The sequence below is a fragment of the Sminthopsis crassicaudata genome, chromosome 1 (assembly GCF_048593235.1).
Source record: "Sminthopsis crassicaudata isolate SCR6 chromosome 1, ASM4859323v1, whole genome shotgun sequence".
Taxonomy (NCBI): Eukaryota; Metazoa; Chordata; class Mammalia; order Dasyuromorphia; family Dasyuridae; genus Sminthopsis; species Sminthopsis crassicaudata.
Genome location: NC_133617.1, coordinates 62,237,773 through 62,255,735, shown reverse-complemented (window position 1 = coordinate 62,255,735; position 17,963 = coordinate 62,237,773). Strand labels below are relative to the sequence as shown.

Here is a 17,963-nt window from a genome sequence, read left to right as displayed (position 1 = left end):
TCCAACTAAAACTCCACTTTCAATAGGAAGCCTTTTCTGTATATAACCTTATCTGTACATATTCTCTTGCTTGCTTCTTCCCTACATTAGAAGTATCTTTTCCCTTTCCTTTATTAGTGACTGAGATTGAATTCACTCCAAATAGATTAAAAAGCATAAGCAAAGGTACAGAGACAACAGAAATCAAGAAGAAAACAGGGAACAGATTGATGAGATCTTGGGTAGCTAAGCATAAGCAAAGAAAGGCAAGCAGAGATAGGATTATAATACTCCCCACTGATGGGATTCTTAAGTGTACCTTTTGTTTTTAAGTAGGTCTTTGTTTCAAGTGGACTTTCAATGACAGTCCCATCCCAGGTATGGATCTTTAGAAACCCTACCTTACTATATCCAATCAGAAAGATAAGTTATAATGTCAACTCTCCCACTCCCTTATAAAACATGGGTTCATGATGTAGATTGTGAGTTCTCAAACTACAGCCCTATGGCCAGATGCTGCCCCCGAGGACGTTTATGTGGCCTGCCAGGTTATGGCAAATGGACTAAGGGGCAGAGACAGAGTGTGAGCTTTTGTTTTTACTATAGTCCAGCCCTCCAACAGTCTGAGGGACAGTGAACTGGCCCCCTACTTTAAAAGTTTGAGGACCACTCATATAGAGCCTTGCTAAATCCCTCTTAGGGTTCGCCCACCATGGCATTCTCCTGTCTCACAATGTCTTCTCCCTGCCTTCCTCTCCCTCTCTCCCACCCCATGCCCATGCCCATTCCCACCCCCATCCCTGCCTCTTCAGGGTGTCTTTCTCCTTGTTATAGGTAACTCTTTTAAAGTGCTAAGTCCCTTTTAGGGTTAGCCTGTCAATCAATGGTGTAATTCTCTTTCCTTGTTAGTCCCCTTTTAGGGTTAGTCTGCTACATTCCTTTATGAATTTAATCTGCCAGTTAATGGTATACTCTTACCTCATGGTATATTCCCTTTAATGACATCTTCCTCTTGCTTAATTTTGAGTTTCAGCAAGAAATTTGTCTTTCCCCTTGTTCACTATCAAAACCTCTTTCTTTGCTAACTCCAATGTGTTAATTCACATCACACATAATAAATAGCACTTCTTTGTACCTATGATAGATGGTTTGTAGGGTTGATCCATGTCACAAAACTGAATCTCTATTATGCTATTTTCATATAATATCTTTACCCTCAATTGTCCTCCTGAATCTATTTCATATTTACTCCCAGTGCCTATTTTACCTCTTCAGAAAACAGTCCAATTTGGATGACCAATAATTACACAAAGGGAAGCAGCATGAGAACAAACAGGACAAGTAGCTTCGTCACCTTATAAAAAAAAAAAACTTAAATGAGTTTACACTTTTTTTTTCTTTAAGCAATGGAGATCAAAGAGCCATTAAAGGTTTTTGAGTAAAAAAAGTGTCATGAACAGAATGATATATTAGGAAGCAGACTGGGCAGTAGTATGAAGACTGATTGGAAATAAATAATGAAGATAGAACAGTTTAATTATTACAATAATATAGGTAGAGAAGAATTACTGAATAAGAGATATTCAGAGACAATGTATTAAGTATAAGATATTATTGCTTCTCAAAGAAAAAAACTTTATTATCCTAAAACAACCTTTTTATAAAAGTAAAAATACTCTGCTACTGGGTATTAGGAAATCATAAAGGAAGGAAAAGAACCCATATGTACCAAAATGTTTGTAGCAGCTGTTTTTGTGGTGGCAAAGAATTGGAAAATGAGTAGATGCCCATCAATTGAGGAATGACTGAATAAATTATGATACATGATATATTCATATGATATATGAAAATGAACAAACTGATTTTAGAAAGGCCTGGAAAGATTAACACGAACTTATGCTGAGCGAAACAAGGAGAATCAGGAATATATTATATAATAATAGCAAGATTATACACTGACTGACTCCCTCTCAGCAATTCAGTGATCCAAGACAATATAATCCCAATAAGCTTTGGATAGCAAACACCATCTGTATCCAGAAAAAAAAATTTATGGAAACTAAATGCAAATCCACACATGGTTTGTACATTTTTTCATATGATTTTCCTCTTTTGTTCTGATATTTCTCTCCCAACATGATTCATAAAGTAATGTTTTTAAAAGTTAATATATATGGATAACTAGAAAAAAATTAAAAACTAAAAAATAGTAAGGGTACTCCTACCTCTCTAGTTTAAAAATAATCACTTTCAAAGTCTTGGGCTATTCTTGCTATGTATTTTCTGGATTACCAAGCTGAAGAGTTAAGGGTCAGAGAAAAAGTCCACATTTCCTTTTTAATCTAAAAACTTCTACTGCCTAAACAATGCTTGTTTTTGGAAATCTTTTTAAAAGTCACCAGATTTTTAACAAAAGAAGTTTTCTGTTTTTGATAATGAAAGCTGTATTGATATCTTGTTTTTTTTTAACCACTTACATTTCCTAATCTATCTTTCCCAATTCCTATAACAAAAAATATAAAAGAGGAAGGAAAATAAAAACCAGATTAGTAACACATTTTAAAAGTCTGATACCAACAGTATTCCACTATTGTAATGTCCCTCCCTCTACAAAGAAAAAAAGCAGGTACCTTTTAATTTCTCATCTTTGAATAATTAAGGCTATCACTGAGAAAAGCATATACTTTTAGAATATAAAAGATGTAATCAATCATGAAGCTTAGAAGTCATCTACTCCAGTTTCTTACTCCATACAGGCTGGACATGAACTTTAAAGATGGATTTAAAAAACGGAAGAGAAGCTGACTTGTCCAAGGTCATACACGTAATGATAGTGACAGAGCCAGGTTTCAAACTCAGATCTCCTGACTTCAAATATAGTTTTCTTTCTATGATACAATAATAGCACATCCTAGTATAAGAAATTAATATTTCATGGCATACTAATTTTTATAATGGCTATCATCTGGTAGTCTCTCCCACTTTTAATTGACATAAGAGGCATGGTTAAAAGGGAATAGAATCACTACTAGCCCCAGGAGCATTTGCTAGCTAACCAATTTAACTTGGGACTAGTTTGTTGTTTTTAAACAGACCAGCTTAAACAGATCCTCCTTTCTTAAAGACAATTCTTCAGTTTTTGTAAGTTCCAGAGAAATTAGGGATTGCTTTATCTCCCCTAAAAAGAAAGATCTGGATTTTGGTTGTTCTGATTTTTCTAGTCAAGATTATAAAAGGAAAGGGGCAACTAAGTGGTGCAGTGGATAGAGCACCAGTCCTAAAAGTCAGGAGGACCTGAGTTCAAATCTGGCCTCAGACATTTAACAATCCTAACTATGTGATTCTGGGCAAGTCACTTAACCTCAATTGCCTCAGGGGGAAAAAAATTATAAGAGGAAGTTGAATCCCATAAAGCAATTAACATTCCTTTACTGTCCAAGAGGGTAATGATTTACCATCAGTCCATCGCACTCCCTACAAGTAGGCCCAATGTAGCTGCTTAACTACAGTAGCCCTGAGTATCAATTAAAAAATCGTCTTTTTTATCTCAAGAATATCACAGTGGCATTATTCATAACCGTTATCTTCTTCAGAGAATCAGTTTGCTTTTGTTGCGGTTACTCACATTTTTACTAAAATTACCAGATACGAGGAGCTTACTAACAATCTATCCTCTACAAAGTTGCCAAAGTTGATATCCCTAAATGCCGTGTCCCCTGTTCAAAAAGTTCCAGTAGCTCACTTCTCTTGGAGCAACTGCATGACCCTAGGCAAGTCACTTAACTGTTCACAGCAGCTTCCTCAATAAATGAATTGGAGAAGAAAATGGCAAACCACTCTACTATCTTTGCCAACAAAACTCCCAAATAGGGTAATGAAAAAGCAGATCATTGAAAAACAACCTCACTTCTTCATTCTAGAATAAAATATAAATTCCTTTGTTGGAAATTTGGAGTTCTTAACTATTAAGTTTCAGCCTGCCTTTCTAGACTCATTATAGAACATTCTTTCCCAAGTAGTTCAAAAACTAAATAAATTCTGTACAGCATTTCACTTCTGAACTGATGATCCTACTTGACAGATTCATATTTTAACAGGCCCAGATTGTCTATTTTTCTAAGAACAAGAATGAGGAAAATAAATCTGCATGGAAATAGAAGAATGGAGAACAAATTTAAATGTCATCTGAGAAAATAGGATTTTTAGAGCTGAAAAGAAACTTAGAAGAGGTTGTCTAGGCCAATCCCTTCTCATTAAAAAAAAAAAAAAAGAAAAGAATCCTATGTTAAGTGACTTGCCCTAGGTCACAAGCAGCAAAACTTTAAATACGCACATCTTAAAAAAAAAAAAAAAAAAACAACATCTGAACCAAAATCAAAACTCTTTCCACTGAACCTGCTGCTTTAAAGCCAAGATGATGCATGACTCTAATATTTAATTCAGTTACTAACCATGGGGCAAGTCACAAATTTTTTGATCCTCAGTTTTCTCTTAAGTGGGAAATATTAACATTTCTTCTTTCCCAAAGTGGATTAAAGACTCTGTAAACGTTGAAACATTATGTACCTTGAAACATTACTGTAGGCACTGATCACAAAATAAAACACAAATTTATAAAGACCTAGAAAAAGCCCACAACACAGAATGGATTTTCTTTTGGAAATTCTATGGGAACACAAAAATCACAGTTTGAGAAAAGGAGTAAAGCAATCTGTGGTATCAGTGGAGTAAGTGATTACACACTAAGTATTGTCTAGAAGAGCATCAGTTTAGAAAATCATTATTTCCAACAAGCTTGGGTGGACCTACCCTTAAAAGGGCTCTACTAAAACAAAGGTAAATTGGAACCTCTGACCAAGTCTTTTAGATGCCAGTTCAAGTATTAGAGAAGAGGGCGTTATGCTTGGCACAGAAATATTACCAGTGCTACAAAGTTTACAAGTCATAATCACAGTTGACATTTGTGTGACACTCTAAAGTTTGCAAAATACTTAATCACACATTATTTTAAGTCTCTCAATAACTGTTTTAAGACATTTTATGTTTTATAGATATTGGAAAAGTTAAGTTACTGGCTTATAATTACACAATCAAAAATCGTCAAAGTCCCTGCCTCAAAAAAGAAGAAAATGTTCCCATTTCACAGATAAAGAAATTGAGTCAAAGTAGAGATAGCACTAGAATGCACTAGAAGCTTTCTGTTTCCAAATTCAGTGCTCCTCCTCCTACATCAGGGTGGCAGAGAAGCATATTTTGAGTCTTTGCTCTTTTACTGATGTATGATTTCAGGCAAGTCAGTCCCCCGTCTCGGGGAAGAGACAAGATACAATTCAATCCAACCCAGCAAATTAAGCAGCAGCCATGTGCCAGGCGTCCTGGCCTTCTAGAAGGTTATACTCTCCTAGGGGAAGGGAGAAGCCAAGGAGAGAGACGGTAAACGTGAAATAAGAGGAGGAGGAAAAGAGGGAGAGAAGAGGGGCGAGCGCAGTTTACAATAGGACTTGGAAGGCTTCCCGCAGGAAGTGACTCGGGTGGCCCCTTCCAGCTGAATTCGCCAGCACTGGGGTAGGACTGCTGCAAGGCTGGTTAGCGGGGCAGGATTTCCTGACCAACTCCTGGTTCCCAGGCTGCCCCGCCAAGCCTCGCGGCCCAGGAGGATACGGGGCTAGGAGCGGTCGCAACCAGGGAGGCGCCGCCGCCCCCGCCCGGCCTCGACCCGCCCCCGCCGACTGCTGAGAAGACCTGGGCTTGGGGGAGGAGGGTTCTCGAAGAAGTGCTTCGGTATCCAGCCCCAGCGACGCGGCCAGAAGACCAGAGGCTGCGCGGGAGGCCCGCCTGTGTTGTGCCTCTAGAAGATAGCGAAGCGTCACGGAGGGGGACGGAGAAAAAGGCTGTTACCTGCAACATCCCGACTGTCCATCTTGAGGTCCTCAATCCCACAGTGCACCGCGCCCCACCCTAAGGAGGGCGGGGATGTGTATGTGTGCGTGGAGAGCCTGAAGAGGGGGAGGGAAAGATGATAAGGGGGGGAGCTGTTATGTTGCGCACAGCCTACTGGGATGTGTAGTCCGTGCCTCCGAGACCCCTCGAGAGGGTCACTATAAAAGAGCTCTTAAAGCGTTGGGCTCACTCTGGCCTCAGGGCGGCTTCGGACTCGTCCTCTGTAAGGGAGGGAAAACCTTGTGGTTGCTCTGAAAGTCACCCCTTCCCGATTGCGCTCTCTTCCCGCGGCAGCCTACAACTCCCATGAGGAGCCGCGCGCGCGAGGGAGTTAGGGAGGAATTCTCACGAATGCCTCATCATGTTCTCGCGAGAACCACCGTGGCTTCCGTCCGGCGCCCCCTCCCCCAACATAGTTCGGCGGCCGGTTGTTGTTGTGCGGCCCAAGATGGCGGCTCAGGCGGCCCAAGCGGCCCAGGCCGAGGCCTCGGAGTCGTGGTACCTGGCTCTGTTGGGCTTTGCCGAGCACTTCCGCACGTCCAGCCCGCCCAAGATCCGACTGTGCGTACACTGCCTGCAGGCGGTGTTTCCCTTCAAGCCTCCGCAGCGCATCGAGGCCCGCACGCACCTGCAACTTGGCTCCGTGCTTTATCACCACACTAAGAACAGCGAACTAGCCCGCAGCCACCTCGAGAAGGCGGTAAGGAAAAATTCTGGGATCGCGGCGTGGCGGGGCGAATGGGGCTGCAGTCGTGCCGCCGGCGCCGCCGCGGCCCCGGCGCCAATAGCCCCGCAGCTAGGCCAAGTCTGGGGCGGGGGGAGGGGGGCTGGACCGGGAGGAAAGGCCTGAGTTGAGGTGACAGGTGGGAGATCTCTCGTGACTGCCGTGGCAGAAGGAGGACCCCCAGACTGAAGTGACAGAAGGCAGAGAGCTTGGGCTGACGTGACAGGAGGGGGGACTCCTAGACTGAGGGGACAGAAAGGGGGAACCCCGGGCTGAGGTGCCGGGAGGAGGGGATCCTAGCCTGAAATGACAGGAGTGGGGGGCACTCTGAGCTGAAATAATAGAAGGAAGAAGACTTAAGTCACTGAAAGGGGGAGCCCTCAGGCTGAGGAAACTGAGAGGAGATTAAGGATGGGCTTAAAGCGTGGCATCAGCTGACAGAAAAGGGAGGACTCGGGAGCTGTGGTGATGTCGTAGGAGGAGAGGAGCCAGGATTGAGGTGATCTGAATGAGGACCAAAATGACAGGGGAGGACTCCCCAGACTGGAATCATGGGAGGAGAGCTAACTGGAGGGTGAAATCCCGGTCTAAGGTGACCAAAAAACCAACCAAACAAACACTCCCGAGCTGAAATGAGTTAAGAGGGGGAGCCGCGGTGTAAGTGACAGGAGGGAGGCAATCCCAGGATGACAGGGGCTGGGGGGAGGAATGTCAGACATAAGGTGACCAGAGGAACTGGCTGCGGTGAGAGACAGGGACTGTTCCAATGGCCTTCCTAGTTGCAGGTGTTGATTTCACTTTTTAACTTAACTGTATTTCCCTTTCCCTCTTGCTTTGACTGTCACAGTCCTAGTTTGGAAAAGTAATTGGTATAGTGGCCATTGCTATGTGTTTAATATTATCACAGTTGTAAAGTTGTTTCTAGTAACAGTAACACTGTACTACATCCCTGTAGATAGTTTGCCACCAGATTGGTTACTTAGATCGTACTTGCTACTGTACTAAATGCTTAGTTGGTATTGTATGTAAAATAAAGATACTAGTTTAACATTGATTAAACAAAGGAAGATTTTTGGGTAAAATTTCATTTGTTTTTCTTTGGTAATATTAACTTGCATTTATTTAGCACTATAAAATTTACAAAAGATTTTCCTCCAGCTGTGAGGAAGATAATACAGTTTATTGTCTCATTTTATAGATTTGTAAATTGAGGGTCACAGTTGAAATCCCTATTCTTTTTATTTTTTATTTTATAACTTTTTTGACAGTACATATGCATAGGTAATTTTTTACAATATTATCCCTTGCACTCACTTCTGTTTCAGATTTTCTCCTCCTTCCCTCCATCCCCTCCCCTAGATGGCAGGCAGTCCCATACATGTTAAATATCTTATAGTATATTCTAGGTACAATATATGTGTGCAGAACCAAATTTTGTTGTTGCAAAGGAAGAATTGGATTTGGAAGGTAAAAATAACCTGGAGAGAAAAACAAAAATAATGCTAACAGTTTACATGTTCCTTCTCTGGGTGTAGCTGATTCTGTCCATCATTGATCAATTGGAATTGAGAAATCCCTATTCTTAACGAGTGACTTAGCTGAGATGAGATCCTGAGTCCTTATATTTCTGTATTTCACTGCTGCAGGTAATGATAATAGAGCTTTCAAAAGAAAGCCAGACATTTCTGGAAAATCTTACTCTTGCAATGACATTGATGGTTGCTAGGCAGCTTGGTACGATGGAAAGAGTACTGACCTAGGAGTAAGATGTAGGTTCAACCCCTGCCTCAGAGACTTAGGAGGTGTGTGATTTGGGGTGGGTCACTTAACCTCCATAGGCCTCACATCCCTCATCTGAAAAAAGAGGGGAGTTGGATTAAATGACTTCTGAGTGTTAACTGCAAGGAAGGAATATTTCTAATTGGTGTTTGAAGTACTTTACCACAAACCTCATCCACTTTAAATGTAAAATTACAGTTTATATTCATAAAATGCTTTAATAATAACTGACCTCAAGTATTTTATAATTTACAAAGTATCTTTATGACCTTAGGCAAGTTACTTAACTTTCCTGAGCCTCATTTTACTCATCTGTAAAATGAAATATCTGGACTATATGACCAAGTTCAAAACAGTTTTCTCCTATTACACTAAAAAATCTGTAAGAATCAGTCTTCCTCCATTTATAAAATGTATGTTATTCCTCCCCTTTCCCCAAGTAGAATATAAGATCCTATCTGTAATTAACTTTTTTTTTTTTTTTTTTTTCTCTGTATGGACAGTGCTTAGCACAATTCCTTGCACATTGGAATAAAAAGTTTAGCAGATGTTTGAGTCCAAGGCACTGTGGTAGGTACTAGGGATACAGAAATATTCCCTGCCCTCAAGGGGAGAATTCTATTAATTCTGCTACTATACATTCTACTAAGGTATTGATAGATGAGGACTTGCAAAATATGTACAAATTTAGACAGGAAGAGAGCATCAAATATAGTTTTGCTCTTAACTCTATTAGTATCTGTGATTATTATTTTCATTGTCTTTTGCTTTTCTTGCCTCCTCATAAGTCATTTTGGTTTTTTAATATAGTTTTCCTATCATTTTAAAAATATTGATGTTTTCCATCTGCTTGATCATATTGGCCAGGTCTAAGTCATAGTAAAAGGAATTTCATTAGTAACTATAATTGTTCAGTTGAGTTTCAGAATTTCTAACAACCTCTATGGGTGGGGAAGGAGAGAAATTTGCTACGTGTTATAAGGCATTTGTCAAAGTAGTCCTGGGTATTTTCCTTCCTTCTGGGGCATTCTCTTGAAGTTGAAACTATGATATTCTGTTATGGGCCAGAACTTGAAACAAAGGATTCTTACAAGGTACTAATAAGTCAGTGGAATTGGTAGAGATAATAGTAATTTAGCAAGGTTCAGTATGATTGATTTAATCCTACAAGATGTTATGGGCCAGAAACAAGATACTAAGTGGAATTGGTGAGACAATGATTAAATCTAGTTTAGCATTGATTCAATCCTGCAACAAATAATGGTTTCCTAGTGATATAATGATTGGTTTATACTCAGTGCCAAGCATATAAGGGAGAAGCTCTGGGAGGCTGAGACAGATTACTTCACCTTTGTAGTGGCTGGAAGCTGAAGCACAAGCAGAAGCAGAGAAGGCAAAGGACTGACGGCAGGAGTTCAGGCTCTCGGAAGCAAGGAGAGATACAGGCCTCTAAGAAAACTAGCTGAGGCCCAAGTGAAGGAGACAAAACTTTGAAAGAGGCAATAAAGGATTTGGACTTTAACACCTGGCTGTACTTGTGGTGATTATTGAACTGAAACAAAGGCTGCCTCCAGAGACTCCAAGAAAAACCTCAACAGAGAACATTGCTTTTTAGAGAGAACATTACAATACTTATGTATTCCAGAGGTGTGATCTAATTCTACCAAGATTTAAATTTGACTAACACCTGTGTCCACCTAACTGTTGGCTTATTTCCCAGATTTTTATGAATCTCAAAGCAAATACATTTCATAAGAAGAGACATATGGTGGCTTTTTTTTTAACCTGGTTTTGTTGCTCGTTATTTTGACAGTTGGCAGTGTTATCTAAATTCTTAGCATCATATAGGGTTTCTGGCTAAATATTTTGTGATCTTAAAGGTGTATACTTTATTGTGCATATTATATACATTGTACATATTATACATAAGTTACTTGGTGATGTAAGTGTAAACCAATATTGCTGATTCAGCATGAATGTATTTTGTGTGTGTGTGATAAAATATAGAAATATTATTCGTTTGACCATGTGGAATTCATATCAGGAATACAAGAATTGTTTACTATTAGGAAAACAATAAAATAACATCAACTCAATTCAAAGAGATTATGAATTAGAGAGAACCTCAAAGGCTAACCTGTATTTAAGCAGCCATCTCCTCTAAAACATAAAACATGGTCATCCAGCCCTTGTTTAAAGATTTTACAGTGACAAAGACTATACCACCTCTCGTTATGCTTTTTGATAGAGATATTCCTCTTCCCTGAATATCCCATACATCCCAGAGAGTTGGAGCTCCACAGACCCAGGATCTCCTGTTTACTAGACAAGTGCTTTAACTAGTTGAACTTTTGAGAGCTGTTCATCAACCTTTGGTGTCCATCTTCATCCAACTTTCATCTATGGCTCCAAGAAGATGTATTGTGCATCAGTTGGACCCCAGTAAAACTATCTTGGTAAAGTCAGGTTAATGGTAATTGACAGGCTTACATCCATGGGTCAGTCTCACCATTTTATAATGTCTACCCTCACCTTTTTTCTGAAATTAGAGGCATTTGCCTCTTTCCTGTCATATAGTACTTCTCTTGATCTCCATGATATTTTAAAGTCCCTGGCAATGATAGCCATCATGTCAACCAGATCTTCCCAGACTTCATATGTAGTATGCATGGGTCAGGTGGCTTCAACATATCAAGGGCTCTTAGGAGCTTTTTTATTTGCTCCCTATTCAATGTTGAATATTGGCTCCTTATTGTGGTCTTTGTTTTGTCCTTTCCAGTATAAAGGATCATTATTCTTAACAGAAAATGCAAAACAAAAATTACCATTAATTCATTTCTCTAGTCCAATCCTCTGCCTTCTTTGAACTTCTTTTCTCCCATTATAGTTAAAGGAAGAAAACCACGTTATCTTTAGTTTTCCATGTCAGCTTCATTTCACATTCAGCATTAGCTGTCTTAACAAATTTTTCTATCTTAGACTGATGCATACTCTTTTCTACATAACTACAAAAAAAAAAAATTTAGTTTCTTGTGTGTATCCAAATCATTCTTACTAATCTTTGTTAGATCCACTACATTCCTGTTCAGGGGCCTGCCATTGCTACATTTTAAGTCATTGTCCAGAAATTCATAATTCATTTTCAGACAATTAACAAAGATCTATTACATGCTAGATATTGTTCTGGAGACAAAAAAGACAAAAGAACACTCTCTGCCCTCAAGGAGCTCACATTCTGTTGAGGAGACAAAATACACATAAATAAACATATACAAGTTAAATTTTTAGAAAGGAAGGCATTAGTAAATAGAATAATGAAGAAAGTTTTCAAATGAAGATGCCATTTTTGGAAGTACTTGTCCACATTCCCATACTGAAAGTAACACTGTTTCTACCCACTGGATGTTTACAATTTATATAAAAGGATTAAGGCCCACAGCATACATAATTCTAATACAAGATAATGTAAATGAGGGTACAGAAAGGATACATAGTTGTGTAGGAAAATTTGAAAAGGGAGAAAACACTTTTTATAGCCAGGAAGTTTCAAGGAAGCTTCATAGGAGAAGTGATGTCTAAGCTATTTCTTGAATGCTAAGAAGAATTTTGAAAGATAGGTTGGGAATAAGTTATGTAATATTTTAAAAGCTAAACATAGAAATTTTGTATTTTACCATCAAGGGAATAGGAAGTCACTGAAGTTGATTGAGTAGCAGAGACTTGTGGTTAGATTTGGCTTGGAAGAAAATTACTTTGGTAGCCATTTGTAAAATGCACTAGAGTAGATCAACTTGATCAGATACTGCTGCCATAATAGAGGCAAGAAATGATGAGGCTCTCAACTGATCTGTTACCTGAAGTGGTACTTGAAGTGTGACTTGAAAAAAAGGGCTACAATGTGATATTGTGAGGGTTGAAAAAGGAAAAACTGGCAATTGACTATATGTAGGAGTGAAGAGGGAATGAGTTCAGGATAATGCCAATGTTATAATCCTGAGAGTCTTGAAAAATGGGAGTACTTTTGATAAAAATAGAGAAACTTAGAAGAGAGGAGGGCTTAAAAGGAAAAGATATTTTGTTTTAGATATGTTACTTTGGAATGCCTCCAATATGTCCATTTTGAAATATCCAATGGATGGGACTGAAGCTCAGTTTATATTTTTATACGTACTTTATGCTTTCAGATATACATGTATGTTTGTACAAATACAGATAGATATAGATACATACAAACATATATGATAGTTATCATCATAAAGATGGATATGAGTATGCCCTTTATATTATGGTAAATGGTCTTCATGATAATTCATTGGTTGAAAAAATTAATAGCAACAATCTGGTGGCCAACCCTCTAGTTAACCAGATGTGTATATATGTGTATATATGCATGTATATGCCCATTGTTTTATAAATATCAGTAAACATTTAGTCCTTGTGTTCCAGGGACTGTGCTAAGTTCCAGGAATTGTTACTGGTTAATCATTTTTTCAGTCTTTTTGAGGTTTCTTTTTTGGAGTGGTTTGCCATTTTCTTCTCCAGCTCATTTTATAGATGAGGAAACTGAAGCAAACGGGGTTTATGCCAAGAGTCATATAGCTAGCAGTATTTGAAGCTAGATTTTAACTCGACCTTCCAACTCCTGGCCCAGCAATGTTGTCATTAGCTGCCAAGCACTGGGAATACAAATTAAAAAAAAAAAAAGACAGTCCCTGTCCAAAAGGAACTTACAGTCTAATGGGGAAAACAAAACACAAAAAAGAAAGTGAGCATTTGGACATAAGGTTATGGTGGTAAGAGTTAGAGAAGTCTCAAAGTAGTACAGCTAGGTGAAAACTTATTACTGTCCTTTTCCAGTAGAATGAATTTCTTAAGACCTAAGATTGTTTCATTTTTGTCTTTCTATTTCCAATACATAAAGTCTGGCACAATACTGAGTGCTTAAATAAGTATTTATTGAATGACTAATTGCACATTACTCTTTCTGGATAATGTTGTCTAGCCCAACAGTCTGTTCCTTTTCCCTGAGTTGTAAAATTTCTGTTTCTTTTGCATTTAATCACCTGCATCTAAAACCTTTCAAGCATTTCTTCAACTTGAACTATGTTCTTTACCTTTTCTTTTATAGATTATTCCAGCTCTATTTCTGTAGGAAACAAAACATTGTATAGATCTAAATTATTTATCTTGCTGATAAGATTCTATATATTTCTTGTTGATAATATAACTTTACACTTTTCAACATGGTTTCTAGGCCCTAGGATTTTTAAAGTCTCTTAATGATGTACTTAAATGCATCATTCATAATATGCACTCTTTTCTTTATTTTTAACAGTCTCAAGCTTCATTTGCATTTGATATACCTTATCCACAATTTATATAGAAATTTTTTCTGTTTTCACCAGAAACCATGAGAGTCTTCCCCTCCCAGATTAAATTTTATTTTTGGACTCGATTAAAAAAAAAAAAAAAAAAGGCCATTATTTGCCTCATTTCTTTTTTAGATAGCTTTAATCACTGAATGAGCAATTGCCTTAATCAAACTGAGCCAGTAAACTTAATTATTGGAAAATTACTATGGATTCACAAATAGTCCCTTAAAAAAAGTTGCCTAAGTGCATCAAAAGAACATGCTTTTCTTTCCTATTATTCATTGGAAGAGATATTTACTGTCTGAATGAAGACATAAATCCTTATTTAGCATAGTGTAGCTGGAAGCTTAGTTAGGAGAGGTTCAGATTCCACTGCAGACATAATGGTTGTCATTTACCCTCAATTTTCTAATTTGTAAAATGGGGAAATAATACTTATATTAAACTGCAACACAGGAATTGTTGGAGGATCAAATGAGGCAAAAAGATATCGGAGCACTATATAAAAATACCAGGTATTGTTAAGCCTTAGTGACTCTGAATTTAGGTAATTACATAGTATCAATATTACATGTTAATATATATGCTCTCTATAGTAATCAAAAAATCAGTGTTTATTCTCTAGTTCTACCACCTGATAGTTGTATGTCCTTTAATTTTCTTGACCTTTCCCATATTTATAAATGAAAGCTTATATAGATAATAACCTGCCTAGCTCAACTCACAAGGTAGTTATAACTAATTAAATAAGGTACATAAAGCATTTTGTCAAAATTATTCTAGAAGTATACACTATTATTTTTATTTGATTTCTCAGCTGACAACATACAAAAGCAGGAAGTTAAAGTGTGTGTTAATAAGAGTTAATGCACTGATAGCAGATAATGAAAGTATGGAAAGAAAAAATAGGGTCACACAACTACTTAGTCCATAAATCCTTCATAGTAGATTTAGCTTTCATGCTAATATATATGCTAATATGTTGGGAATATTAGTGTGCCATTTGTGCTATCCATTTTTGCCACTTGGACAACCTGTGCTCTCTTTTTCTGCTTATTCATGTCCTTTATCTTTTACTGTGCTCTTATTTTCTAGTCATTACCTAGAAAATAAGATTCTAATTCTGCCTACTGTGTGTCTTTCAGTTCTTTTTTGTATTTTGTCATTTTTGTTTTTTTGAATTCAAACTTGTCCATGGTTTTCATTTAAATAGAATTATCAGGAAAATATCAATTATTAAAATATAAAGCAATAGAAAGCTGATTGGGATTATTGAGATTTTTTCCCAATCCAACCTGATTTTATCTTCATATTCAGTTCTGGACTTTGTTCATTATCCATAATACTTGTTTATGTTTTGAGAAAGTGGCTCAGTGGGCTCTCCATATCAAATTCATTGTCTGGCACATAGTAAGCACTTAATAAATGTTTATTGACATAGATGGAATTTTTTTCATTGTTTTTCTAATATAAATGGCTTAGTCATTCTTGTCATAAAATTAAAGAATCAGAAAGAATCTCATAAACCATCTAATTCAACCCACACCTACACAAGGTTCTTCCCTAAAAGATAAATAAATAATCAAGCTTTTGCTTGAAGTCCTCTAATATTGAAGCACTTGCTCCCTTAATGAGGCAACAGTTCCACCTTTGGATAGTTCTGATTTTTTTTTTAAACTTCATACTGAAATTTGCTTCTGCAATCTATACCACAGTTTGATAACTTTTTGGACACAATTCCAGATTGCTCTCCAGAATGGTTGGATTCATTCACACTTCCACCAACAATGCATCAGTGTCCCAGTTTTCCCACATCCCCTCCAACATTCATCATTATTTTTTCTTGGCATCTTAGCCAATCTGACAGGTGTGTAGTGGTATCTCAGAGTTGTCTTGATTTGCATTTCTCTGATTAGATTTGGCTTAATTTTATTTAATTTTTTAATAAATTTTTGACAGTATATATGCATGAGTAATTTTTTTTAATAACATCTCTTATATTCGATTTGTCTTAATTTTAAAAGTAATAAAGATTGGTTCCTCTACCTCACCCAGACTAGAAGTACAATGGCTACTGGCAGGCCTGAGCCCACTGTTGGTCACTATCAGGAATTCACTATATCAATGACAGACTAATTGTGTGCACCCAGTCAGTTTATCACATAATTATCAACCTAATGCAGTACACTAGCTTTAGCCTCTCTGGTGTAGTGATTATAGCTGTGTTCCACTATATCTGTCAACAAAGTGTATATAAATTTATATACATTATATACAATAAAGTATATATAATAAAGATAATTTCATCCAAAAAATAAAAGAGAAAAATAAGCTGGATTAAAAAGCAAAATCCATTGATAAATTATTCATTCATATATTTACATATTTAAAACAGAAATCCACACAGAGTTAAATAGGAAATCAGAGCAAAATTTTAACATGTTTCAATTGACGTAAAAAAGGCAGGGATAACATCATTTACATGTCTTACATTAGATACAACTCTACATGTTTCTCAGCTGTTCTTGACACCCTTACAAAAACTGATAAGCAAAAACAAATAAGCAAAAACTTAATCTTATACAGTTATTATGTCAAATCATACTGAAAAAGTATACAAAAACTCTGGTGCATCTCTAGGGAAAAATTTATATTTTTAAACATTTTTATCCATAAAAGGTTGATCTGTTGATCAACAAATTGAGCTTATAACAGAAAAATCCTAAAAAGCTAGAAAACCAACAAATTAAAAACTCCCAATGAAACATTGATATGGAAATCCTGAAAATAAAAAAAAATAACAAAACCAAAGCTTATTTAAATTAGGAGCTGGACTTTTTGAGGAGAAAAAAATTAGGTAAACCATTAGCTAATTTGACTTATTAAAACAAAAAGAAGTAATTGATAGTATCAAAAGTAAGAACAATGAATTCACAACAAATAAAGAAGAAATAAAGGAAATTATAAGAAAGTGAATTGGATGAATACTTATAAAATATAAAATGCTTAGATTAAACGAATAAGAGAGCTTAATCTAATCTCAGAAATAAATTAATCAAGTCATAAATTAACTCCAAAAGAAAAAATCCCAGGAGAAGAATTTACAAGTGAATTCTATCAGACATGTTAAGGAAAAAATGGGAAAAGAAAAGATTCTATCAATGTTTTTCCATGATATGAATGTGATCTTGATACCTAAATCAGGGAGAGGAGAAATAGAAAGAAAACAATAAACCAATATCCTCTAATAAATATTGATGCAAAAAACATTTTAAATAAAATTTTAACAAGCAACTTAAAACAAAGAGTATACATTATGATTTTGTTGGATTTATCATAGAAGTTCAAGTTCAGTATCTGGGAAACTTTTAAAATAACCATATTAGTATAACAATAGCAAATACTAAATGAAGAAAAAACTTTTGGCCCTAGGTGTAACATCCATTTCTGGATGTTTAAAAAAAAAAACACTAGAAAGTAATAGAATAAATGTACCTTTCCTTAAGTAGTATCTAAAACTAGGAGTGATACTTTTATGTTAATCAATGATGTCTGATATTACTTACTATATAGTGCTAGAAATGCAAATTATTATAATAAGACAAGAAAAAAGAAATTTAGGGAATACAGTTAAAGAGGATACAAAATTACTGTTTGCAAATGATGTAACCCCTCAGTAACCCTGTTGTCAAATAAAAAAATTCCGCTGAAAGGGTCATTTCAGCATAGTTGCAAAAAATAAATCCACATGAGTCATAAGTTTTCTTTTTTTTTTTTTCTCCTAAGGCAATTGGGGTGAAGTGATTTGCCCAGGGTCACACAGTTAGGAACTGTTAAGTGTCTCAGGTCACATTTGAACTCAGGTCCTCCTGACTTCAAGGCTGGTGCTCTATCTACTGCACCAACTAGCTGCCCAAGGCATAAGTTTTCTACAAGTCACCAATAAAACTCAGCAAAAAGAAATGGACAAAATTCAATTTTAAATAACTACAGAATGTATAAAATACTTGGAAGTCTACCTACCAAAACACATATAGAAACTATATGGGTAAAAATCATAAAACATTCTTCATGAAGAAAGACATTTAATTGGAAAATATTAGTTGTTGGTGGTTATATTTAACCAATAAAAATACTACCCAAATTAACTTATTTATTCAGTGTCATGT

General features: G+C 36.7%; 2 protein-coding genes across 3 annotated transcripts in view; one reads left to right on the top strand and one right to left on the bottom strand.

Moving 5' to 3' along the window:
- Positions 1 to 6,221, bottom strand: part of SUGP1 (SURP and G-patch domain containing 1) — a 37,224-nt gene extending 31,003 nt beyond the window's left edge. The window contains exon 1 of one of the 2 annotated variants that reach the window (XM_074306986.1): positions 5,878 to 6,221. In XM_074306986.1, coding sequence (XP_074163087.1) covers positions 5,878 to 5,899 — 22 coding nt within the window. In that variant the 5' untranslated portion in view covers positions 5,900 to 6,221. Of the gene's footprint in view, positions 1 to 1,246; positions 1,336 to 5,877 lie in introns of those variants that run through there. The other variant, XM_074306994.1, reaches the window with a different exon arrangement.
- Positions 6,222 to 6,236: 15 nt separating this feature from the next.
- Positions 6,237 to 17,963, top strand: part of MAU2 (MAU2 sister chromatid cohesion factor) — a 67,105-nt gene continuing 55,378 nt past the window's right edge. The window contains exon 1 of the mRNA XM_074307008.1: positions 6,237 to 6,619. Coding sequence (XP_074163109.1) covers positions 6,281 to 6,619 — 339 coding nt within the window. The 5' untranslated portion in view covers positions 6,237 to 6,280. The remainder of the gene's footprint in view (positions 6,620 to 17,963) is intronic.